At 51.6% G+C, this 26,032-nt stretch overlaps 1 protein-coding gene across 1 annotated transcript in view; it reads right to left on the bottom strand.

Moving 5' to 3' along the window:
* The window catches only part of RFX4 (regulatory factor X4), a 204,625-nt gene that overhangs the window by 18,425 nt on the left and 160,168 nt on the right, over positions 1-26,032 (bottom strand). Inside the window, exons 12-15 of the mRNA XM_004700730.2 lie at positions 22,785-22,879; positions 22,271-22,388; positions 6,270-6,389; positions 5,426-5,587 (exon numbers count right to left, since the gene is read on the bottom strand). Coding sequence (XP_004700787.2) covers positions 5,426-5,587; positions 6,270-6,389; positions 22,271-22,388; positions 22,785-22,879 — 495 coding nt within the window. The remainder of the gene's footprint in view (positions 1-5,425; positions 5,588-6,269; positions 6,390-22,270; positions 22,389-22,784; positions 22,880-26,032) is intronic.

The following is a 26,032-nucleotide window of genomic DNA, read 5'->3' on the forward strand; positions in this document are numbered from 1 at the left end:
ATTCATGATGTAGCCCCTGCCTACCTCCACAACGTCCTCTCAGACCACTCTCTCCCCCATTTCTTCTACTGGTCAGTTCTGACTATGCCCGGTTCCTTTCTGCTCAGGGGCCTGTCTGTGTACATGCCCTTGTCCACCGACTAGAATGTTCTTTCCTCCTCCCCATTCTTGTGATGCCTCAGGTCTCAGGCAGGCTTTCTCTGACCGCCGTGGACAGTGGTCCCTGCTCTACACTTTTCTCACAGTCCACTACTGTTGTCATTCATGATGCTTAATTAGGACTCTTTGAAACGATCTATTTCTCCGGTGGCTTACTTTGCTGGATTGCCTCTCTTACCCTGTGGAGCAGCGGTTCTCAACCTGTGGGTCGCAACCCCTTTGGGGGTCCAACGGCCCTTTCACAGGGGTTGCCCAATTCACAACAGTAGCAAAATGACAGTGATGAAGTCGTTTTATGGTTAGGGGGTCACCACCACATGAGGACCTGCATGAAAGGGTCGTGGCATGAGGAAGGTTGAGAACCACTGCTGTGGAAGGTTAACACCCTCGGGAGCAGTGTCTGGGGTGGGGTTGGGGGGCTTCAGGAGGGGTGGGGTGTTGTTTTTCCCTGTAGTGCACACCAAGGGCATGGCACAGATTAGACAAGGTGAACGAACATATTTGTGGAGTGAGTAAAAAGTGAGGCAGATCCAAGGTTCCAACCCCAAGCCACGACCTTGATGGTGTGAAGTCAAAGAGGGGATATGAAGCAATCTATTTTCATTCCCAGCGTGTATTTCCTAAGTCCCTTTCTTTGAGGAAAAGGAAGCAGTAGGAATGGAAGGAGGGGGGGAGGGGGTGTTGGTCAGTGGGGCAGCTCCGAGAGCCCGTGGGTAAGTCACCGTGGTGGGCTCTGTGACGGGGCTGCAGTGGCCACCGCACCCTGCTTGGTTTCTTGGTTTCGCTGCCCTTGGCGTAACACACCGCACGCTGGTTACTTCAGCCGATCTTTGCTGTACCCTCCACTCTCGTCAAGGAAGCCACAGCTGGGCAGGCCAGATGGCCTCCCATTAGGGCCATTTGTGAGGGCCTTGCCTTTATTCCTTTAGGCACCCCAGCCTCTCCATGATTTAATTTGCTGGGCTTTGTGTTTCAGGGAACCCGGGGTGGGGAGCTGAAAACACGAGCTTAATAGTTAACTTTTATTGTCATGGCCGAGGGAGGGAATGCTGAAGGAGACGTCATAAACGTGGTCCTGGAACCCTTCGGAGGCCTGACCATGGCAAAGAGGGAGCCTGGCATGTCACCTTAAATGACATGAAAGAATTACAGCCCAATGTCATGTTAAAAGCAAACAGACCGACCAGCTGGGCACCCAACCTGCCGTGCTCCCCATTTTTCCTTAAGGAATGTTAGGGGGCCCTGCACATTGCTGGGCCATGAGCAAGGCGGCAAGGCCCCAGAGCTCCGGGGAAAAGAGAGCATTAACAGGGGCTCCATGTGACCTTGCAGGAAAACCTGCCAAGGTGGAATCCTCCAGTCAGCCAATGACTGTGACGTTGCCATAGAAGGTAATAAAACCAGTCAGAATTGGCCATTGAACAGGTTCAATGCTAGGTACGAGAGCTCCCTGTCCTTTTTTTTTTTTTTTTTTAAAGCAACAGTTAATATATACGGTCTTAAGAAGACACACGTAGAAATACAGATAGGTGTGAACCCAGCTACGGCTAAGCAAAGTGGCCATTTTCCTCGTAAGCAGAGCTCCTCTTAAACCAAAGACCACCCCCCAACCAAAAAACCCACTGCCACTGAGTCTACTCTGACCCACAGTGACCCCAAATAGGGTTTTTGAAGCTGCGAAGGTTGTGTTTGTTTTTCTTAGGCTGTAAATCTTTATGGAGACAGATAACCTTCTCTTTGTTTGGCCAAGCGGCTGGTGGGTTTGAACTGCTGACCTTGTGGTTAGCAGCCCAACGCCTACCTGACACCACCACCAGGGCTCCCCCTCATGACTCTTCTACACCACCTCACGGTAAAGGACGCCACAGCGGTCTGGAAGACAGATGACTTTCTGCTCCTGCGTCCCCCAAGGAGACAAAGCGGCTGCTTACAGTTTTCATGGCTGCAAGACGGTTCCAGAGCTGCCCCTGTCCCTTGGGCTTGAAGTTGATGGTCAGTAAGTCTCACGTGGTGGCTCGTTCCCCGTCGGCGCAACGACAGCCAGAGTCTGCTAGACTCCTAACGAGCTAACAAGGTGACGGGAAATTCCAGGTCAGGTTTTAATCAAACCTTTCAGCCAAGTTTTTGCTTTGAATTTTTCTCCATGCCTTCATTAGGTTTTGCTGGCTGATTTTGATTTTCTTTCTTTTTCTTTTCTTTTTGGTCCTCCTTAGAGGACTGCTTTTGTGGTTTTTATTGTACATCACGCCTGGCATTTATTTGGAGAGGAGGTGAGCTATCACCCGTGCAGTGGTTTTAAATTTGCTGAAAATTTAACTGGGCGTGAAAACCACCCGCTGAGTTAAGCGCCGTGGGAGAAGAAGCCAGGCCGATGCATTTCAGGAGGGCTTACCCTCATGGTTCTCCCCACCACTGTGCCGTGGGAGGGAAACGTTGCTTAGCTCTTTGAGCGGCGGCCAGCCTCCCAGAACAGATCTCTTCATTTCGGGGAGCAACCACGGGGATGGTTTATGGGGCAAGGTGGCCCGGGAAGCCACACTGACGATTGGGAAAAGGTGATTGGCTGCCACCAAGATGACGATCCAGCCTGGCTGCTAAGATCCAGTCTGCCCGGGCGCTACTTGAGAAAAACATGACACCTCGTGTTCTACAGGCTGGCAGTTTGAATGCCCCCTGGGGAGCTTCGAGAACCAAGCTGGAATGCGCCCGTCTTCAAAGGTTACAGTCATCCCTTGGATGCGACTTTTATGACCCCCGAGCACGAGCACGGACACTGCGCAGACATCTCCCCGCACATTTACGAGAGCCCCATGCCCTTGACTCCCACACCTGCCTTCCCCTCAGGCCCATGGACCGACCGCTACAATGAAAGCCAGTTACGACGTCTTGCCTCACACCCTGGAGAAGGATCGCCAAGACACCCCCTGCACCTCGTCCCATCGCAGTAGACCCTTGGAGGGGCTGTCTCCCTGCGTGACCATGTTGCAAGAAAGGTGTTACTCAAATGGCTTGGGCTGCATCAAGGCCACACTTTTGTTCACGGGCTCCGGTGGCCCGGATGGTTTCCAAAGCAAGATGTCACCACGGATTGGGGGGTGTGTGTGACTCCCGAATGGCGGTGGTGGTTTGTCTCGCCACCAGACCAGCAGTTCCTAGCTGTTCTTTCTGCATCCATAATTCCAACCTTGGCAGGACCCCAGAGCCGCGGAAGAGCTGTGAGCAGTGCTGAGATGCTCTCTGTTTTACTCTATCTCGGAAACACCCCATCCCCCTCCTTCCAGGGGGAGCCCATCGCCTCAGCCTGCACCTCACGTACGGCACACACCATGCTCTTTCTTCCATTACAGTCACCCGCGTGCTTCTCTTACACCGCCTGTCCTTGTCTCACCGGTGGATGGCTCCTGGCAGCTAGCACAGGTCTGGGCATCTAAAAAGCCCCCAAGCCGGGTGGCTGAGAGATCCGTGGAGGCCTCGGATTCTGGAGTCAAGGTTTCCCCGGCATTCTCTCCTCTGCCCTTCTCCAAGGCACCGCCTATACGAGATGGTTCTGGAGTTCACCTTTGCTGAGGAGATGCCTCCCTCAGGCTGGTTCTCTTTCCCCGGGGGCTGTGTTCTTTTGTAGGTCCCTGCCAGGATTTCCTTTTCTCCTCTGTTTTCTCCAGCTTAGCCCCCCGGCCAGCTTTTCCCCCCTGGGTTGGATCAGCGCTGCTCAGTAGGAGCTTCTCCACCTGAGACATTCTCTTCCCACTACTACAGAAGCAAGCCCGCCCGCCCCAACCTCTGGGTCCTGCCTGGCAGAACACCTTTGTTAGATAAGCAAGGACATTTCCGGATTCACCAACCATTTCTCTTAGTCTCACTTTGACACTTATGCTGATCCACCTCAGCTGCTAACCCAGAGCTGAGCTGTTCGAACAACACCCCCCCCCAGCCACTCTGCAGAAGGATACCGGGCTCTGTACCTGTGAAGATTCACAGCCTGGGAAACCTCTCGGTACACTCGGTCCTGTCGGATCACCGTGAATCAGAATTGACTCGTCAGCAGTGGGCTTTGTTTGGTTATTTATTTAGCCAATTTGTGGGTCACAGTATCAGGAAATTCCTCAGATCAGTTTCAGTTCATTGATTCTCTTCCCGTTGTATCTACTCATCCACTCGGCCCATCTAATTCATTTTTTGTTTTTTCCTGAAAAATCATCTGCGGTATTTTTTCCCCCCCGGAGATCTTTACTCGATTCCCACAGGGACGGTTTCTTCTTTTTAACTTCTCATCTCAGTAATCCTTTTCCGTCCGGTTGCCCTTTTAGCTTCCTTCCTTTGGAGCAAAGCTCTCTGTTTTCTGAAGCCGACCCTCTCTCTCCCAGATGCTTTCGAAGCGCTTGCTGTGAACTCGGCCGATGAGAGTGCAGTGCACGCCTTAGGCTGTGTGGGCCTTCCACCGGTGCAGCGCCCCTCGAACCGTGACCAACTCTGCTTACAGGTGCTGCCCTGCTTGGGGCTGCCATGGCTGGCTCAGCATATGGCTCCGTGTCTACCCCCGTCGCCCCCCTCCATCCGCAACTTCTGATTCACAAAGCTTTCCCTTTCTGGTCTCCATGCATGGACCATACTGTATGACTTTGTGCCTGACATCGTTTTAATCACGGGCAGAGGAGTGGTGTGTAGTGATAGTTAGATTTTTGGTGCCAACATGGCACCTGTAAGAAGATATGGGTGGAGTTTAGCCTGGCAATCCGTTTGCAGCTTGAGGACCTCCTCTGGAGTCTGTCTGAGATAAATAAATGGCTCTCTGCCTTCACCTTCCTGCGGGTGAAATGCTGGGACCCGCCACTGCCACTGGATCCACACAATTCCGTACCTACCGGCCGGTGACTTTCCTGCCTTCTGCGTCATTGCTTGTGACTGTGTGGGGCTGAAGGGGGACTCGCGCTAGTATTGGACTTATGGACTTGAGTTGGACAGCGCTGGGATCTTTTCTTGATATACACTTCCTCCTTGATAGAAAGCTCTTTCTTACACATACTTGAGTGTCACGGAATTTGTTTCCCTAGTCTATCTGGCCTCACACCGTTGTGGAAGCAAAGCTTTGACAAGAGAAGCACAAGAAAGATGTGCACACAGAGACAGGAGCACCTGCAAGCCGTCCCCAAGTCCAGGAAGGCAGCCAGGCTGCGGCGGCCTTGTCTTTGGGGGAGTTGGGAAGAAGAACGCTCTCCCAGAGAGCCCTTGCTTTGAACAGCCCGGCTTTGGGGGGAGCGACCCTTACCTGTAGTACCGAGGCCAGTGTACTCAGGGGATGGGTTGCTGACCGGGGAGGAGGGAGGTGGCACTTCCACGGACGTGGCCGATTTTGCTGGAGAAAACGATGACACAGGTGAAGGGGTTGGCGGGGCCGCCTCCGTCAGAAGGATCTCTTCGCGGACTTCGGCTACAGACAGAGAAAAGAGTGGGCTCTTACAGCCAAACTGCAAGGCGAGTTGTCTTCACCCTTTGCCACCGAGTGGAGTCTATCTAACTCAGTGAGACTCTGGGGGGGTGGGGGTGGGGGGCTAGTGGGTTCAGAACTCTGACTTGGCAATTCGCAGCCAAGCATGTAACCGTTGCTCCACTCAATCTTCCTAGTTACCTTCAAAGCCCACCCCACGGCTGTCAGGTCAGTTCTGACACTGAATGACCCCATTGGGCAGAGTAGATCTGTTCCACAGGGTCCCTAAGACTGCAGAAGGAGCAGAAAGCTTCATCGTTCTCCCATGCAACATCTGGTGGGTTTGAACTGCCGACCTTGGGGTTAGCAGCTCAATGCTTAACCCACATCGCCACCAGGCCCCCTAAGTTGTCTTTAGAGGAACTTCTTTCGAATCTGTGTTCTATCACCCTGCCCCACCCCCAGCCTAAATCCTTTCCATGGTTTCCCACCGCCACCATGACTTTCCAGGCAGTTCCTATAAGGGGCATGCCCACTTCAGAGAGGGAAACACCACGACTGGTATCCTATCCTTTGATAAGCCCACCAAAATGAAGTTCTTTGGGACACGGAGTTAAAGACGCAGAGAGCACGGATGTTCAGGGTGCAAATGCCCCAAATCAGTCCGTCAGCCCCTTTAACTTACCCGTCCTACCCTCGCCCTTCATAGCCCGCATGAGCTCGTTGGCCCGCTCCTGACAGTGCAAGGATTCTAACAGGTAGAGCACGTAGTCGTCGAACATCAAGTGGATTAGGTGAAAAGACCCTGTGGTGAGAGAGGATCCAGACAGAAAGGCAAACCAGGTCATCTCGTGTAAGCCTCCCCCGCCTGGTCCCCAGCACACGGTACACACTGTGCTCTTTCACACGGTCTTTGCAAAACCTCGCTCCCCGCCCAGCTGCGAACTCCCCATGCTCAGAGACGGCTCCTTCGTAGCTGTCTCCTCAGCCGAGCTCAGCAGGATGCACAAGTTAAGTGGCATTCATAGCCTGTGGCCCATGAATCTTTTCCCTGGATGATCAAGGGCACCATCAAAAGTGGCACTGGGGAAGCCTGATGCTTGTGAGGTCCCACGTACCCACGCTGGACTGAACTCGCCGCGACACCCCTCCCCTCATTCAGCAGTGACTAACAGTGTCTTTCCTTTTGAAGGCTTCCATGGGTGTGTGTGATGTCCCCAGTTGGGATTTAAGGGTCTCCCGGGTAGGGAGACCAGAAATGGGCCCCTTAAAGGCAAGGATGGTGCGACTTGGTTGCTTGTGCTTTGGACGTGTTGGCAGGAGAGACCAGTCCCTGGAGAAGGTCATCATGCTTGGTAAGGCCCAGGGACTGCACAAAAGAGGAAGGCCCTCAATGAGATGGACGGCCGCAATGGCTGCAGCAATGGGCTCGGGCATGAAACAACTGAGGGCACCGCGCAGGACCGGGCAGCGTCTCACTCTGTTGTTCATAGGTTCGCTCTCAGCTGGAACTGTCTCGATGGCACCTAACGATCCCACCAGCAACATGGAAGGGACTTGCCTTCTAACTCACTGGGATCGCCCAGGGTACTAAAGGGATACTGGGATTGGAAGGAAAATGCTCACTGGTTTCCCCAAACGTCCCTGAGATTTCCTTTAGCAGGAGGTTCTTAGCCGGAAAAGCATCAGAATGAAAAGATTTGGTATTTTCAAATAATGCCCTTCATTTTCTACTTAAGAGTGGATTGTTTCATAAAAAGTGGATGTGGATAATCATTTTAAATGATATTTTCTATGTAGTTCCCTCTATATGCTCATAGCCTGACTTAATTTAATCTCCATAACCACTCACTAAGGTAGGTGTTTCGTGTGTGTGTGTGTGTGTGTGTGTGTGTGTGTGTATGATTTCTTTGATTAAGTGGGAGGCTCAACTCCAATTTTCTCTCTGAACCATAGACTAGAAGAAATTAACATGAAAAAATAATCCATAAACCATCAAGGGTTCATGAGGGAGGGAGGGTTGGTTGGGGACAGGGGATAAAAATGAGGACCCGCTACCAGGGGCTCAAGTAGAAAGAAAATGTTTTGAAAATGATGATGGAAACATATGCACAAATGTGCCCGACACAATGGACGGATGTATGGCTTGTGACAAGAGCTGTATGAGAGCCCCCAGTAAAATGATTTAAAAAAAAAGAATTTTATCAATTAAAAAAGAGAAATTACTGGCTTGTAGCTTCTACAAATTTTATTAAACTCTAGGAATATTAGGTGGAAGCTTGGAGTGTGACTTCACACATGGGTTGTTAGAGAATTTGTTGTGCAAGTGTCTCTACTAAGTCGTATAGAGGACATGTGCAGGGTCAACTGATAAATCCTATGCATATAAATGCCTAGCAGGTCATTAAAATTAAGGTAGGTGTTTCCATTCCTATCCTGCAGATCCAGTGTTTTTTACAAGGTGATACAGCTTTCTCGTGTGTCCTGCTACCATCCCGGCACAGTGGAATTGTCTGCACTTTGTAGAGGCTCACTTACCGTCTGCTGTAATCAAGGAACCTTGGGTGCCACAGGGAGAGAAAGGGGCCAGTCTTTATCCCCAGGTCCACATTTCCATCACCACGTGGACAGCCTGCCATCTCCTGGAATGTCCCAAACTTCTTGCCCATCTCCTCAGAAGCTGACCTCCTGACCCACCCTCCCTCCCTCCCTCTAGTTGGTTTCTCTACAATCTGATGGGACTCTTGCATTAGAAAACAAACAAAAAACACTTGAATTATCATCATCGCCTCCTCTTCCTCATTTGTCATTATCACCACTGTCATCACCAACACAACTACCATCTACTCAAGACTTGCTGTGTGCCAGGAGCTCTGTTGAGGACTTCACATAGCACCCCATCCTAACACCGGTAGTCTCCCTATGTATAATTCAGTGGGAGGGGCCTCGGTTTGGTTTGGCCCAAAGCTCTTGTTTCTGCTCTGCTGCCAATCACCTGTCCAACTTTATCACGGCAGAGATGGGAAAATTAAACCAAGATAGCATAAGTCACTTGGCCCCCTCCAGATTTCAGAAATAAGTTTAGAGGACGCTTCCGTGGTGAGCGTTATCCGTTTGCTCCTTCTGAAGTGCATCTGGGTTCTGAACTTTCCTGCTACCCTGTCTTCCTTCATCTCACATAGACGAGTTGATTTGACCCTAGGAAGGCTACAGAGGAAAAACCCTTTACTTAACTCTGAGGGCACTGGGGACCGGGCAGGTGACACACTTTCCCCTGGATGACCCTTCTCCATGGAGCCTGCCACAGCCTCCAAACCTGGTGCTCACGGGGCTAACTACCAAGGTCTTCCCATCCTTGAGCTTCCTTCCTATGCTTCTTCCACCCCAGGGTGCTGTGTTCATGTTTCATCTCCATTTGGAATTCAGCAAGGTTCAGGTTCTGAACTTTCCATCCCCGCCTCCCCCTAAATGGGTCCTGACTGAGGAGGCACAATCGTGTCGGGGAATTGGATGGGCTCGGGGCCAAACTACCCAGATGGAGGTCCCAGCTCTGCCACGTAGTGACCGGAGCCTTGTGTGAGTTACTTCGCTTCCGACGGTAAATCTTTAAAGCCAAACCAAACATTTACCCAGCCCTTGCTCTGTGGCCGCCACCAAGCCAACCACAGACACCAGATGAATTGCCGTCTTTAACCTTCATCCCAGCCCTGTGAGATGAGTGATGGTCTTCTTTTACGGATGAGGAAGTGGGGCCTTGAGAAGTTACTGCCCAAGTGCTGTGTGGTTTGTAAGTAACAGAACCAGTGTTGAACCCAAGCCTGGCTGATTAGGAAGTCATCCCTTCATCAGGACCCTATACTGGCTTCCTAACTGGATGACAGTAAAGCCTACATTTCACAAGGACCACAGTGAAGAAAGATGCGCACTAGATGCTTAATAAATGGTCAACGCACAGCCATTGAGTCGATTCTGACTCGTAGTGACCCTACAGGGCTGGGTAGAACTCTCCCTGGAGTTCCCGAGACTACCTCTGCGGGAGTGTACAATCCTAATCTTTCTCTGTGGGAGCAACTGGTGGTTTCAAACTGCTGACCTTGTGGCTAGGGCCGAACTCATAACCACTGTGCCACCAGGCCTCTAATAAATTGTATCTGTTGTTATTATCCCTAAGGTCCCTTAGGCTAACTAATGCTCTTAAGAGCCTATGCAGTGACTGCTTTGTACATAGAGTTGGCACCAAAGGAGCCAAGATATGACATCAGACAGTGTGTCCAAGGTGGAATATTGGCTGGGATGTTGAGCCAAGTCAACAAGGATAGCAAGAGAGAGAAGATAGAGACTGAAATACTGAGTTATATTGGGAGGGTAACAACAGATTTTGGTGCGTGGTTTTAGTACATAGTACAGGCTGACACCTTGGAAACCATCTCTACAACTCCCTTGTTTTGTAGACCAGGAAACAAGGAGAAGAAGAGGTGGGGAAACCCTACTGTGAGAAAACCCTAGTGCTGGGACTGCAGAAGTGCTGGTGTAGGGCTTCAGCTCCATTTCTTCATGACTGTTGTCAGTTACTTGATTGATCTCCATACCTTTCAATCATCCCTTGAGCTACAGGATTGCCCAAGAACTACTGCTACCTGGCTGCTATTGTGCTAGGAAAGAAAGCCTGAAGCTCAGTGCCTGACGTCACAAAATTGGCCGATGTCCTCATATTCCTTAGACATCAGTCATCAGGATTCTTGGGCAACCGGCAGTTGAGTGCCATGGTGGGGGTCAGGGCCATGGGAGCAGTGTAAATAGAAGACAAGAAGATATAAAAGGCGATCAAGAAAAACTGCTCAGAGAGAGAGAGAGAGAGACAAGCTTCAAGTACATATACAAAGAGATCACTCTAAGGCCTTAGCATTGACCACTGTCCACGTGGTGTATTTATTTATCTTTTGCATGCCTCACTCCACAGAATACAAACTAGAAAAATGAAGGGATTTTCTTGCCTTTTGGCCCTGCTCAGCAAAACCTGGGTGGCTCGGACAGTGCCGGGAACAGAGTAAGAGGCTCACTGCACATGTGCCAGATGAAGGGAGTGGGCACACACCGGCCACTTGTAATGTGTGCCACATGCAATCTCAAGACAATGCGATTATCATAATCCATTGACCAGGGGGATAAAAGCTCAGAGACTTTTAATAAACTGGCCTCAAGTAACAGATCCTCACAGCCAGTTCATCCGCCCCCCGCCCCCTCCTTACAGGGCATTAAAATAGAGACCAAGTGGGGTTTTGTGGTGGTGGTGGTGGTAGGGAAACATGGAGATTGCATCAAGAGAGAAGCAAAACTCAAAACTAAACTCCCTGCCACTGAGTCCAGGAAGAATCCTAGCGACCCTATAGGCAGGGTCGAGCTGCCCGCCCCTGTGGGTTTCCGAGACTGCGACTCTTTTTTCTTACGGAACATTTCCCACTCAAGGAAAACACAGAGGATTTAAAACTGAACACCGGTGCACTCACTGCCCAGCTTATGAAATCTTAACATTTCACTAGATCTGCATGAGATAGCCAAGGGGGAAAAACCAACCAACCAGCAACGACCAAGATAAAAATCCCTGTGTGTGGAGCTTCCCTGCCTTCATCCTGCTCCTCTCCCTCCTTGTGGTCATCTCCAGTTGTAATCCCAGCCTTCAAGCTGGTCTTTACTGCTCATGTGTTTCAAGCGCTCCCATGCTAACGGGAAGGTTGGCCGTTCGGTCAAAGGCCTGGCACTCGATGTTGCAAAACTCAGGCAGGGGAGACCCTGAGGTGTGCAGCTGCACTCGGAACCGATGCGGGCGCCGGGAGTTGGAATCAACTTGATGGGAATGTTTTTTTTCCCTCCTCTTTTATTCTTCTTCCGGTTGTCAAATTTGCTATCAAGTGGGGCCTACTTTACACAGTGTTCTTTTGTTTTTATTTTTAAATCATTTTATTGGGGGCTCTTACGGCTCCTATCACAATTCATCCCTCCATCCATTGTGTCAAGCACATCTTATACAGTATGCTAAAGCTTGCTTCTGACCCTTTCTTGAGAGACCGGTCCACATGGACGGGTGTACTTCTGGGTCATTCCTTTCAGCCGCCACCGTTTGAATCGACCACAGCTCACTTGTCCACTCTCGTCCTCATGGGATTCTGGTGGTTCAGAGCGTCCCACTGTTAGGGTCAAGGTGCAACAAAGATGTTTGTGACTGTCTCCCCTTGTGTCTGGGGGGCCTGGAGTGGATGGCTGTTTCCAAGACCTCATGCAACTTCCGTCTCGTGAGACATTTCAACCGGCTCACCAACGGGCATTGTGCAGAGTTTGCTATCCTCTGGTCCAAAGGCTGTGAAGGGTGAATGCCTTTTTAATGTGCAGTTCTGTGATTTCTAGCAAGATGCACATTCTTCAGTATGATTATTGCCTGTTGGAATGTGCTTTTCTGTGTATACAAACTGCCTAGTCATAATCTTGGCCCACCCATTTTTTTTTCCTGTTGGGGTATTTTTCTACTAGCAAGTGCGTATGCTGGTGAGTTAGTTAATTGTGCCAGCCTGGCCGATAATCACATGTGGGTCTGGTTGAAAGGCGGAGGGATAAATGGGTGGTGAAGCCTCGCCTTTCTAGTTCTCAGGTCTCTTGTTTTGTGATGGTTGTATCGGGTGCAGCTGCCTTAGCAGTTCCCTGCTTCAGCTTGCAAGATTGACTTCCTACAAGACATCCCCAAGGAGAAGCCGCATGGATCTATCCCGATGCAGCCCTGGGTGCTGGAGCAGCCGTGTGGAGACCCTTGCCAGTGCTGAGATGCTTACACGTTCACGGACTCAGCTTTCCTCCTGCAGTCGGCATCATTGCCTCTGTTTTGTGAGGTGGAGGACTTTGTGGACTGGTGTTGGGTTAATGGGTTAATGTTGGACTTGTGAGCTTGGGCAGCGTTGGGTTGGGATGTTTTCGTGATGCACCTTTTCTTTACATAAAACTCTCTTATACGTGAGTCGCCATGGATTTGTTTCTCCAAAGTACCCAGACTAATACAGCTGGGTAATACCTGTCTGTCGTTAGTTATGAGTCAACCCACCGCCATCGAGTTGATTCCAACTCACAGTGACCCTACCTACGGAAGGTTGCCGAGGCCACACAGCCTCACCTTTCTCCCAGGGAGCAGCTGGTGGGTTCAAACCACTGAGCTTGCAGTGCGCAGCCCCGCGCCACCAGGACTCCTTCCCATTATTACACGCCTTGCGAAAGTATCTCCCTGCTTTGAATGGCTCTTTGTTTTTCTTTGTTATGGTGCACTTGCTCAACAGAGGCGTGAAGTCTTGATGTCGTCGATCTCAGCGCATCATTTCTTGTGACTTTCAACAGAAAGGATTCCCTACTCCAACATCATGAAGATAGCACTGCGTATTTTCTTCCAGAAGGGTTTCTGTCATTTTCTTCCCCGGCCCCCTGCCTTTTTTGGGAGGGCAATGAAAGGAGAGTGTGTAGCTGTTTAGTTTTGGAAGTTTTGGGGACAGGATCTAATTGTATCTATTTTCCTTAAACTTTCAGTTCCCGAATCATCCTCAGGACCCTTCCCCCACTGACTGAAGCCGCCATCTCTGTACAACCCCCCCCCTCCAACCCCCTCCTGTCTCCTGAGGGGAGGATGGCTCTCGAAGTCCTCTGTCTCGGGTGTCTCTGGCCTCTCTGAGTGCTCTCTGTCATGGAATGTCGTCCTATGCCCACACATTCTCAAATCACGCTACAGTAAAACAGGAATATCGCATATACAGGTTCCGACACCTCGTTCTTCGCACCGTCAGAGCGTAGTTTCTCCTGCTTGGCCCTTTGCTTTTCCAGTGACAACCTCGCCAGTTTCTCTTACCAGCCTGGCCAGAAGCGCAGCCACCACCTGCAATGGCTAGTACCCTTCTGATGCTGTGCCGTCTGTGTTCTCTACCAGAGACGTGCTCCATAGCTTTCCCCCATTCCCTCTGAGCCCGGACCAGAATTGCCTTTGATGCTCATCGCCCTACCAAAAGTGTGAAGACCATCGAGGCTTTTCCTGTCTACTCGCTCACTCGCTCACCGCCACAGAGTCAATTCTGACGCACAGTGGCCCGACAGGACAGGGTAGAACTGCCCCCTGTGAGTTTCCAAGACGGCGCCTCTTTCTGGGAACAGGAAGCCCTTCTTTCTCCTACAGAGAAGCTGGGGGTTTCAAACTGCCGACCTTGAGCTTGGCAGCCCCACTCGTCACCCTCTACACCACGAGGTCTCCTCGGCTTTTGCTGTTAGGCACCTTAAAACTCGTCCAGCCTCGACCCATGACTGAATTCCAAATCCACTCACTGTAGGGATCTGTCAAGCAGCAGCCTAGCCTCCCGGTACCAGATTCTGTCTCAGATGCAAAGTGCGGCCACAGGAGAAAAACCACAAGTGGAAAACTTCCACACACAGCCATGTGTTTGCTCACAGTGCAGGACACGAACTTGGGGGGACCAGGTCTTGGGGCCGGAGGGAAGCTTTTTCTCTCAGCTGGCGCTGGAGGACAGTCCTGGGCTCTTCTGACTCTGCTTCCGGGATCCTTGGAGATCACCTTATGTCGTGGTATCTGTCGTACTCCATCTCTCTTCTGTTCTATTTAATCATCTTTATACATCTCAAAAATAAAGAGCCTTGGTAGCGTAGCGGTTACCCATTTGGCTGCAATCCCCAAGATCAGTAGTTCGGAACCACCTGCTGCTCCAAGGGAGAAAGACGAGGTCTTTCTACTCCCGTAAAGCGTTATAGTCTCTGAAATTCACAGGCCCAATTCCACCCTGTCCTACAGAGTCGCTGTGAGTCCGTATTGACTTGACGGCAGGGTTTTTTTGTTTGTTTGTTTACATCTAAAAAAAGATCGACTGGTACAAAAGTGCTTGATACAAATGTTGTATGGAATGTTATAAGAGCTGTAAGAGCCCACAATAAAATGAATTATTAAAATTTTTTTAAAAGAGAGAGATTGACTGCACCTACGCTAATCCTGCCTTATTTACATATCAAAGCGAACAGTCTCCCAAATAGGATCATAGCCACCCGCATATCCAAGTCCAAACTCACTGCCACTGGGTAGATTTCGACTCACAGGACTCATCCAGGGCTGTCTAGCTCTGCCCTGTTGGGTTTCCAGGGCTGTCGATCTTTCTAGAAGCAGACTGCCACAGTTTTCTACCACAAAGCCACTGGTGGGTTCAAATCACTCACCTTTAGGTTCGCAGCAGAGCGCTTTACCGGCGGAACCACCAGGATTAGGAATCACACTACGTATTTTGGGAGGCTGTCATTCAATCCTTGACAGAAGGCCGTGTAGCTTTCCTCGTGGAGAACTTCCACACGGAGCTCTGAGCCTTCACGTGAGAAATTCAACTACCAAGAGACCACCACGCTGTAAGGAAATCTAGCCACATGGAAAGGCCGCATGCAGGGAGCTGGTTGGGTGCATAAGTCTCGGGGTTATCGGAGGCAGGCAGGCACCAGGCATTTGAGGGAAGAAGCCTTCAGATGATTCTAGCCTCCAGCCGTCAATCCACCCCCAGCCATCAGACCTTTCCCAGTCTTCTATTCTCGCCTTCTCACGTCCGTCCGGTCTCCAGGAGCAAGAGAGGCACAGACCAGCCCTGCTGAGCGGAGCGGTCTCTCTGGGTTGCTATGAGTCAGAATCGCCTCGAAGGCGATGGATTGTGTCTTTTTAATAAACCACTTATGCTTCAGGGTGATTTTTCATGCAGCCCCGGGAGTGAGGACATTCTTGCTTCTCATCTTCCTGGCGTTCCTTTGCTCTGGTTTCATTTTTCTGCTGACTGAAATGCATCCTTTTGCTTTTTAAGTGAATGTCTGTGGGAGCCAGCTTCTCTTAATCTCTGTGTAACCGACAAAGCCTTGGTTTCCCCCTCGTTCTTGAATGAATAGCTTCAAGCGGCATCGCTATGAATCAGGCAAATTTGTCTAGTCCTTTTGTGGCATGATTCTGGGTCATGGTAGGTGTCCTAATGGAGATAATAAAGAAGCCACTTCTTTCTGGTTGGGCAGATTTGACTTGGAGGAAGACCTCTGCTGGTTGTACTGTTGTGAATCTTGACCATGAAACTTCTCCCAGCTCCGCCTCCACAGTGAAGCAGCCACCTTCAGAAGCTAAGTGCAAGGTTGGTGGTTCGTGCCCACTCAGTGCCCCATGGGAGAAAGACCTGGTGATCTTTTCCCGTAAAGATTAAGCCAAAACTCACCTGAACTCACTGCCCTGGGGGTGATGTCGACTCATAGATAGATAGCCTACAGGACAGGGTAGAACGGTGCATTTCCAAGACTGTATCATTTGACATGTACAGAAAGAGCTGTCTTTCTCTGGCAGAGCGGCTGGGGGTTTCCAAACTGCCACCCGACACATAACCCATGATGTGACCAGAGTTCCAAAACTCAACAGGCAGTTCTACTCTGTCCCAAGGGGTGGCGTTAAGTGGAAATCTAGCTGGCATCTAGCAACAGAAACAACAGAGGTACCTATTACCTTAGAGCAGCGGTTCTCAACCTGTGGGTCGCCAGCCCTTTGAGTGTCGAACAATCCTTTCACAGGGGGCGCCTAAGACCATCAGAAAACACATATTTCTGATGGTCTTAGGAACCGAGACCCCGCTCCTCTATCGGTCTCCAGGCGGAACCGCCCACATGCAGATACGCCCACATACGAATACCCGGTGCGAACACTGTTACCCATGCTACACCAGGCTTCAAGATAAAATTTCATTTATTTGTCATTAGAAATATTTCACAATCTATAATGGCATATTGTTTTTTGTGATGAATCACTATGCTTTAATTATGTTTAATTTGTAACAATTAAAATACATCCTGCATTTCAGATATCTACATGACGATTCATAACAGTAGGAAAATTACATTTATGAAGTAGCAACAAAAATAATTTTATGGTTGGGGGGTCACCAACACATGAGGAACTGTATCAAAGGGTCGCAGCATTAGGAAGGTTGAGAACCACTGCCTTAGAGCATTGTTTCCCAAAGTGGGCAAATCTCCTTAATGGGGTGGGGGCTGCAAAAGCAGATACCTACACTTTATCTTGGATTACAGGGTATCATTTTTTTAAGTTATTATTTCCTTCTTTCTGTTTGTTTTTGTTCTGTTTTGTTTCTGTTGGGTTTCCCAGTTTGTGAAGCACAAGAGGAGTGGATGCATAGGGGCGATCACTGAGGCAGTGGTCTATCGGGGATGTGGAGGGGTGGGTGGGGTGGGAAGTGGGGGTGGGGGTGAGGGGGTTTGGGGAGCAAACAATGAATGTGGGAACAGGGAGGGTACATTAGAACTGATTGTGATGACATATATGCAACTCTTCTGAAGAGAGATTTAACTATGGAAGTTTATGAAATGCCAATATTCTATCAAGAAAACTACTTAAAAAGAAAAAAAAAGGACATTAACACTTGACCAATGGTCACCACGGGTGAAGTTGCAGGAGCTGTTGCGTAGGGGCACTGAGTTTATGTGAATGGTGGCGGAATAATTGGGAAAAGGATATCAATAATGGTTGCATGATCCCCAATACAAGAGTTTAATCCCTGGCACTGCACATGTAGAAGGTGCTGAATTGGAGAGGGTTTTGTTGTGCATATTTTTGCCACAATTAAAAAAAACAGTAATTACACACACAAAAAGGTTTTGGTTGCCAGGTGACATCGAGTCATTTAGAGACACTGAGACATTGAGTCAACATTTCTTTTCTGAAAAAGGGGTGGTGGGTCACATTAGTCCGGGAACATATGCCCTTAGAGGGGCTATGCGTTTAAGGGGACAGAGCGGCTCAGAAAGGAAGGGCATCGTAGACGCCCAACTCTGGGCATGGTTTCAGTGCCACTCAACTGTCTACGTAGAGATGGTTGAGCTGGGTGTGTAAACCGGGTACATTCTTAGCAACAACAACAGAACCAAGTAAATAAAAACAAAAACCCAGTGGAGCTCAGTTTGGTTCTCAGCACTGGGGTTACCCTGGGTTGAGATCAACTTGGCACCAACCGTGTTTTGGTGTGTCTTATGAAGCAGGACAAAAGTTCCTGTCACTACGTACATGAGAACTACACGGGAGCGCGTGCTCCCTGAACCGGATACAACAGCTACCCTGCAGTAGGCCTTCCAGGACCACGGTCAGGATTTGTCATGACCCTTGCCCCTGGGCACTGCGGAGACTCTGCCTGCGCACACACACCCGGTTGGTAGTTGGTGGCTCCAGCCCACCCAGAGGTGCCTGGGAGGACACCCACCCCAAACTGTGTGGAAGCACACTTCTCCTGTGCCACCTATGGGGGCGCCGAGATGCCCATGCAACTGTGGCAACTGGACGGTGAAGGGAAGGTGGTAGAGGCGGCGGCGGCGGCGGCGGGGTGACCTGGCAGAAAGAACGCGCATTTTCACACGGGGACCATTCCAAGTTGAATGCGCTCTGCCACTGAACTGTGAGCCCTCGAGCAAGTCCCTTCTTCCTCTCTCTAGCACTCTGCTTCCACTTCTGAATTAAAAACAAAACCAAAAAAACCCGACGATGGCCAGTCAAGTCGATGCCGACGACCCGGGGCCACTCCGTGTGCTGCAGAAGGTGGCCGATCCCTTCTCCCCCTGCTGGAGCTCAGGGAGAGTAAAGCCGCTGTTGCCGTTGTTGAGTGTTGTCCAGTCAGTTCCAACTCAGAGCGACCCTGCGTGCCACACTGTGAAATGCTGCCTGGTCCCGGGCCGTCCTCACAGTCGTCGCATTGGTTGGGCCCAGCGTTGCATTCACAGCTTCTGTCTGTCTCATCCAGGGTCTTCTTCTCTAAAGCCACGCCTCTGTCCTTTACCCAGCATGCCGTGCGCGGGGTGGACCTTCCCGACAGCATGCTCCAATTAAGGGAGGATGATAAAGTCTTTCCATTCTCGACTCAAAGGAGCATCCTGGAAGAAGTCTTCCCCTGGAAGAAGTCTTCCGAGGCAGATGTAATGGGTTCGTTTAGCAGTCCGTAGTTGAGTCAATATTCTTCCCCAACACCGTAATTCCGTGGTTTCCCTCGGTCATTGTCCGGGTGTCACATGCAGCGATGGGGATTCTTGCTGCTGCTTCCCCGAGCGTCCATTGTGGATCCAAGTCAAACGGAACCCTGGGCAACGTCAGTCTTTGGCTGCTTATCCCGGTGTGGCTCCGGGGTCCTGTGCTGAGCGTCCAGGTTGTTTGCTTTACAGTGAGCTGCAGGCGCCAGTCTTAGACCTTCATCGGTAAGTGCTTCGAGCACAAGTGTCCACTGGCGGCCTGAGTGATGCTGTGGGCACCCTGTCCTGGCGTCTCACTGAGCAAGCTCCCCAGTGACCCAGTGGCCATTTGGGCTGGTGCCTTGAATGGGTGAACCTTCCATGCTGGACCAGAAAACCCACACGTGAGAAAGGGGAAAACACGGGCGATGGCGTGTCATCTGGCCCCCTCAGCTGCCAGACTCGGGCCTAGCCTTCCAACTGCTTCATGTGGAAGGTTCTTCCTGGATCGATTGTTGCCTTCCAACCCTTCTTAAAGGTGAAGTAAATGGCGGGAGGTGAAAAGAGTGTGAAGGGGTCACTAGGCCAGCACTCACCTGAGACTCGGCTGTCCTCGGCACGGAAAGCAGATCTGTCAGAGGAAAGCAGGGTGTGTGTGTGTGTACTTGTATACATGTATACGCACCACATTCTGTCGGTCAGTTTTGTCAGACTGTGGGGGCTAGTGTGTTGCTGTGATGCGGAAGGCTATGTCACCGGTATTTCAAATGCCGGCAGGGTCACCCAAAGTGAACAGGTTCCCGGAGAGCTTCCAGACTCAGAAAAGACTCTCAGGAAAGAACGGTCTGTCCCCATTCGGAGGCGCTATGCCAGTGCACGTCCTAGGGGGAGCACGGAGACACTGCAGGCTAGGACGGCGGCGCAGGGCCGGGTGGTGGTTCGTTCCGTTGTGCATAAGGTCACGCTTAGCCGGATTCGACTCGACCACACCTAACAGCAGCAGCAGCAGCAACATGCGTGCATTATGTGTATGTGATGTGTCTGCATATGGCTAGAGCAGTGCATCTCTATGTCAGTAGAAACGTTGCGTGCAACACTCAGCTCTACCAGGCCTGAAAGTTCATCGCCGGCCTGTCTGCCTACCTTTTTCGGACTCATTTTGCCCGAGACTGACACTTGCCATGGCAGTGGTAGCAACAAAGAAAAAAAGTCTAGCTACCTTGATTCACAGCTCTCTCTCTCTCTCTGAAAAGGAATTAGGGAGAAGAAAGGAGTCAACTACCTTTGAAAGGGGCTGATCTGGGAAGAGGTGAGCGTGCGCCCCACGGGATCATTGTGTCGGTCAGCCTGCAAGGCTCCCACACAGACCCCCGCACCCATTCTCTGTGCCCAGGATCGTGTGGGCGTTATAAGATACATAGAGCCGGGGCCCCGCAGCCAGGGGTGGGGGGGCGGAGGGGGCCGGGAACAGAGGGCTCTTTTTCCTAATTAGCTGTTTTCATACAGGGAACACATGACCCAAACACAACCACCAACTGTGTCTTTGACATGGACAGGCAGAGAGGGGGAGCCGGGCTTTTTGTCTGCCGCCAAGTCTTTCAACTTGCCTGTCACCCCGCACCGCGTGGCTCCACAATGAGCCGGAGCAGCCCGGGCGGCTGCACAGGGTCTGCTGAAAAGTCTGGGACACAGGTATTCCTCCCACCCGGGCAGGGCTGAGAAGCAGGGTACAAAGGGAGGTGGGTTCCCATCCATTGCTTGGCTCCCTCCAAGGGCTGCGAGCCTGTCTTGCCGCTGGCCTGCATTGCCTGGGCGTGCAGGAAGTCAGAAGGACTCTTCTCAGGAGCCTCAGGTCTCAGGGACAAATCCAACCCACTCGTAGTCCTGCTCATCCGAGCTTCCTTTATCAATCACACCGACGGGTGACTTAGAAAGAAGCAGGTGTGTTTCCAGACTGGGACTGGATTGCAAACGTGGTCAGTTTCAGAACTGCCAGAAGGAGGGATAAAACAAGGGGAGGGTACATTCTGTGGGGGGAGGTGGGGGTGGGGGGAGGAGGGTGGTACTGTCCTTAGTTCGATTTCAAAGCCCACCTGACAACGTTCCAGTTTTCCCAACCATTCGCTTGACTACAAGCAGTTAACCCTGGCATGGTTTCCCCAGAGCCCGAGGTGACTTGGGCTCACATGAACTGTGCTGAAGTGGAAGTCATCAACTTGCCAGGCCTGGTGGCAGTGGCCCTGGGAGGGCAGCTGTCACTGGGGACTTTGCTGCTTGCCTACGCGCTCACCGAGCATTTCCACGTGCAGCCCTGGTGCGGGCAGGCTCCGCGCAAACTTCCCCGGAGCGGAGATTAAAGAAGCCCACAACAAAACCCTTCTCCCATGGGGCAAAACACGGGCTTTCATGGGCAGAGCTGTTGAGAACAAATAGTGCCGCCTTTGTTCCACCACATAGTCACTCCGCTGTATGGCACCACTGGAAAATGGTGACAAGACCACAGAAAGAGCGAGATGGAAAAGTGTCAAATTAAAACCAGAGGATTAAAAACAACAACAACAAACCGAATCAAATCAAACACCACCCCCACCCCCATGCTCCCCCCACCGCCCCCAGAGCTGATGGGCTTAATTGGAGAGACGGAGCTAAGGAAACCACATCTCTACTTGCAGTGTGAAACAGAGGACTGGAGCAATTACCTAGAACACTGCCCAACGGCCCTGGGTGGAAATGCCCAGGAAATGCACCCCCACCCCCACCCCCACCGTGCTTCGGAGACTTCCCATGTCCAGATGGAGGCTTGAAGGGCTGCCTCACTCCGTTAACGGGGACCCTACCCAGAGATTTGAAGCCCCGGTTCCCTGAGAAGCAGTCAAGAGGGGTCGGGGTGGGAGTGTGTCCCGGAGATGATGGCGACAGCACCCCGAATTGAAATAAGTGCAGACGCTGCCCGCCCCCAGCCCCCGAACTAGGAAGCAGACGAGAAACCAGAAAAACAAACCCACTGCCACTAAGTCAATGCCCGCTCCTGGCGACCTTATCGGACAGAGTAGAGCCGCCTCGTCTTTCTCCGGCAGCCAGGCTGGCGGGTCTGAGACGCGACCGCTGTGGCTAACCGGCCAAGGCATAACCCACTGTGCTCCCAGGCTTCCTTGGGAGTGATTGGTGTTGCCTGGTGCCATCCAGTCGGTTCCCACGCATAGCGACCTCACGCACAGCAGGACGCAACACTTCTGGGTCCTGCGCCATCCTCCCCCCCACTGTTCCTGCGCCCGAGCCCACTGTGGCAGACCATCTCCTCGAGGGTCTTCCTCTTTCTCACTGCGCAGGAAGTGGATTAGCGCAGGCTTTAAAAACCAAACCAAACCAAACCCATGAGGACCTTGAGTTTTTCCACTGCTGGGGTGCCAATCAAGCCACTTGCAAATCATTTGGATCGAGGCCCCGTGGTGCCATGTAAGCAATTGCTGGGGACAGCTGGCAAAAGGGAGACCCAGCCACTGCCTTTGTCTCTCTTTCAACTCAAGCAGTCCTACTGGTGTGCAGACCTTGTCTTTCCCGAGTCACTTAGAATGAACCGTGGCCATGCACTGTGGCACTGTCAGGTGTGGGTGTGTGGTGGTGGTGGTGAGGGGGGGCACTTACCAAAGCTGGGGGCACTATGCAAGGTCATATCCCGGATCACCCTTGTGCCAAAACAGGACCACATCAAGAGGAACTGCTGGGCCACTTTCTTCAGGGACCCTTGTCTCTTGGCAGCAACCTACATGAAACATGAAAGTGAGTGGTTTTCGTCGTGACCAAGTTGACCTTTGACGTATGTTCTCCTAGAGAGAGGACAGGAAGGCTTATGGGTCTCCAAGTGAAAAACTTTAGAGCGAGGCTTTTTTTTTTTTTAAGACTTTCGGTTCTCGTGGCAAACATGTGCTTTTAAAAAAATAAAAGATTACAGAGAACCCAACTACACGGAACAGGGGAGGGGGGCACCGATCTGGCTGACTCCAGGGTGAGAGACTCAAGGTCTCACCTGCCCGGGGGCCCTCCCACCACCCTCAGAACTGTTGCTCGAACCCCAGGGCCCCATGGCTGCCAAGGAACCTTCAGTGCCACCCACATGTCCACAAAGGGCAGAGGTAGGGGGCGCCTCCCGCTGACCCACCTTCACGACACACCGGTCCACCATGGTATCCAGCCACTCGATGTACGCCTCGATGGGAGACTGCCCTTCCAAGAGGTGGTCAAACTCCTGATACACTGTCAACACAGACATCACTGCAGTCAGCTGTGTTTAAACCAGTTGTGTTTAAAGTGCATCGTTCAAGGACAAAGAACAGCGTCCATTTTCTAGAACCAATGGCTTGCATCTGAGCGGGGCGTGCGAGATCAAGAGGTGTGCCTTCACTTACCTTCCCAGGCTCATCCTTCCATCCCTGTCCACAGTTGTGAGCACTAGTGTACTTGGCAGCCCAGTGTACTTGACATTTCCTATTGATAAGCCCTGCCGTTTCATAGCCTTTGGCCTTTTCTCAGGCCGAGCTTCCTGTGTGGACTGTCCTGACTCTCCTTCTCTCTGCCTGGACCAGCTGGGATGACTCTTGTGTGAAGTCCTTTTAACCCAACGTGTGTTCCCTCCAGCAGGATGGACCACTCCTTCTCCAGCTTCCCGGGCACTTCATTCATCTGCATCCATTCATCTGTTCTCCGTCTTCATGACAGCAATGGCAACTCTGTGCCATTGTTAGGGGAGCGTGTGTGTGCGCGCGCGCGCGCGCCCAAACACCCATACACTTCTCTAGCCTCCTGCTCGTTCTTTGTCCAATATCTTTATTATCTGCATTATTTTCAATATGGCTCCTATCCACTAATTGCTTATGTAAGTGAATGAATGAATGAGTGAATGAGTACAGGCACAGAATGAATGAAATGGGCAATGGCTGTTCTCTTGCTCTGCGCCCAGTGGTTGGGCATCTGGGACCCTTCAAATATTGATGGACCACAGAGACATGGGGCACGTGGGTTATCCAGCCCCTTCATGCTCAGCATCCAGGAGATGCTTGTAAGTACACGTAGGCCGAATACCTGAAATAATCTCTCTGCCCTTCCGTGTCCTTCTTAGTGAAAGGGGATAATCACAGCAGTTCACAGCCTGTCTTCAGCGGCAAGTCAGGTAATGGAATCCAGACATGATTGGTAATCTAGAAGGTGCTAGAAACTACTGAAAGTCTGGAAGATCCAAGAATCATCAGTGGGGTTATCTTCAAATTGAAACCACATCTTCTCATGAAAGCCCTCTCTCTCTCTCTCTCTCTCTCTCTCTCTCTCTCTCAATCAGTTAAACCATAAATCAAGATCCACCCACTTCTGTTGCTTCCTTGGGTCTGAGCAGTTTTTGATTCTCCCATCTGACAGCACTGGGCTGCTCTGTTTTGTTGAGTGGGAGGATGCTACAAGAGATTTAGAATGAGAAGGGGCCTTCGAAAAATGGATTTAGCCTGTCCTTCTTGTATGAGAGAGGAGGAAGCTCTGTTTCATTGAGAGCAACTGACCCATTCAATTCATGACAGAGCAGGACCTGGAGCTTGAGCCTTGGAATTTCTCATTGGTGCTCTTTCACTCTTCCTAATCCTTCCGGGGCACCCAGTCAATGTACTGCGCTTCATCGTGACGACGATGACGGTGGCGGCGGCGGTCTCATTCAGTGTCACCCAGTTGCTTTTGACTCATAGGGAGCCGACAGGACAGAGAGGAACTGCCCCCTTTGGGCCTTCTGAGACACACACATCCTCCAGGGCCCGGGGACCTGAGTGGCTAGCGCATCTCGGATAGTCTTCTGCTTCCATTCAGGAGGCCTTCCAGACGTTTCAACGCGATGCACAAGGTGTTCATGGCTACTCCCTCCAAATCAGGCAGCCGATCCTTCGTCATTGTCATCGCTGTCGGTTCTTAATCTGGACGCGCCCCCTGAAACTGTCCACCGTGGACCCTTGCTGGCATTTGACAGACCAGAGACGTGGCCTCCAGCATCACAGCAACACACCAGCCAACACCGTGTGACAAACTGCCGGGCAAGTGGTGGGCTTGGGAGCTGGGGGAGGCCACTCTGCATCGAACACGGGCCTGACCCCGGCGAGGACTCAGTAAGGACCAGGGGAGGAGAAAGAACCACGTCCTGTTTCCGTTTGCAAGGTGTCGGATACCATCGGACCTTAGACGTCACTGTTCCACCCTGCACCGAAGGAAACTTGGAAGGACGTCTCCCCCAGGTCCTCTTCCTCCTCGGTGCACCAGCAGAGGCATGGTGCCAGGTCTCTGAAGCAAGAGATGGCAACTGTACATCTTCTTCCCAAAGAGCCTGCTCCGCACGGAGGGGAGATGAGAGCCCGTCTGAAGCTGCTCACAGTGATCGGCAGGACCAGGTGGTCAGATCACCCCGGGGGCTTCCATGCAACCGTTTGCCCTTCATGACATCTCACCCATGCTTTATTTTCTCTGCAGCGTGAGCAGCACTCGTGTCTGGTGGTGAAGCCGGGACTGGACTTGGGTGTAAGGTCCAGCCCAGCTGCTTCATTGCTGAGTGACCTTGGGCACAGTTGACAGGCAGAGCCTCCTCATCTGTCCAATGCGGTGACAAGAGTAACTCCCCTTCAGGGAGTCAATGAGGAGATTACATGGGTTCATGGATGGGCAGGTCTGGCCCTGGCCTTGGCAGAGAACTGGCAGGCTAGATCCGGAACAAGGGTGTGTGTGAGGAGCACTAAAACTCTGAATGGGGGGGCATGACTTTGGAGTCAGCCAGAAGGGGAGGTACCTGGGTGGAGCGGTGGGGTGCACTAAGGACCAGGCCTGGAGAAGAAGCTAAGGAGTGGAGGAGAGAGACAGCAGGGGGTCCTGGAAGCCACCTGGAGAGTGGGCTGGGGGCTGCCCCGGGGGCTGGGGTGGGGGTGGAGGAGAAGGTCCACCAGGACAAACACGTCACGTGTGGTTTGCGGGTTTCTTTTTTGTAATGACTTTCTATTTGGGAACGGGCGCAGCAGGACATCCCCCCAGTTTCGCCAAGTATGTCCACTTACTTTTGAAAAGAGTAGAGGGTCTTGAGTAAGAGCCTCTTAAAGCCAAACACTCTTTGCTCATTCCAACTCACCGGGACCTTACAGCACAGAGCATAGCTGCCCTCCCCCACCCCCAATCACACCCCTACCCCCACCCTGAGGGTTTCCAAGGCTCTCGTCTTCTTGGAAGCTGACTGCCACCTCTTTCTCTCATCGAGTGGTTGGTGGGTTCAAACCGTTAGCCTTGCCGGTTTGCAGCCTAGTGCCTAACCATTGCACCACAAGGGATCCTGGTAACATCTTGGTGGTGGTGGTGGTGGTGGTCATGGTGGTGGTGGTGCTGGTGGTGGTGGTGGTG

The sequence above is a fragment of the Echinops telfairi genome, unplaced genomic scaffold, assembly GCF_000313985.2.
Source record: "Echinops telfairi isolate 266 unplaced genomic scaffold, ASM31398v2 ScPeMD7_2;HRSCAF=8, whole genome shotgun sequence".
Lineage (NCBI taxonomy): Eukaryota > Metazoa > Chordata > Mammalia > Afrosoricida > Tenrecidae > Echinops > Echinops telfairi.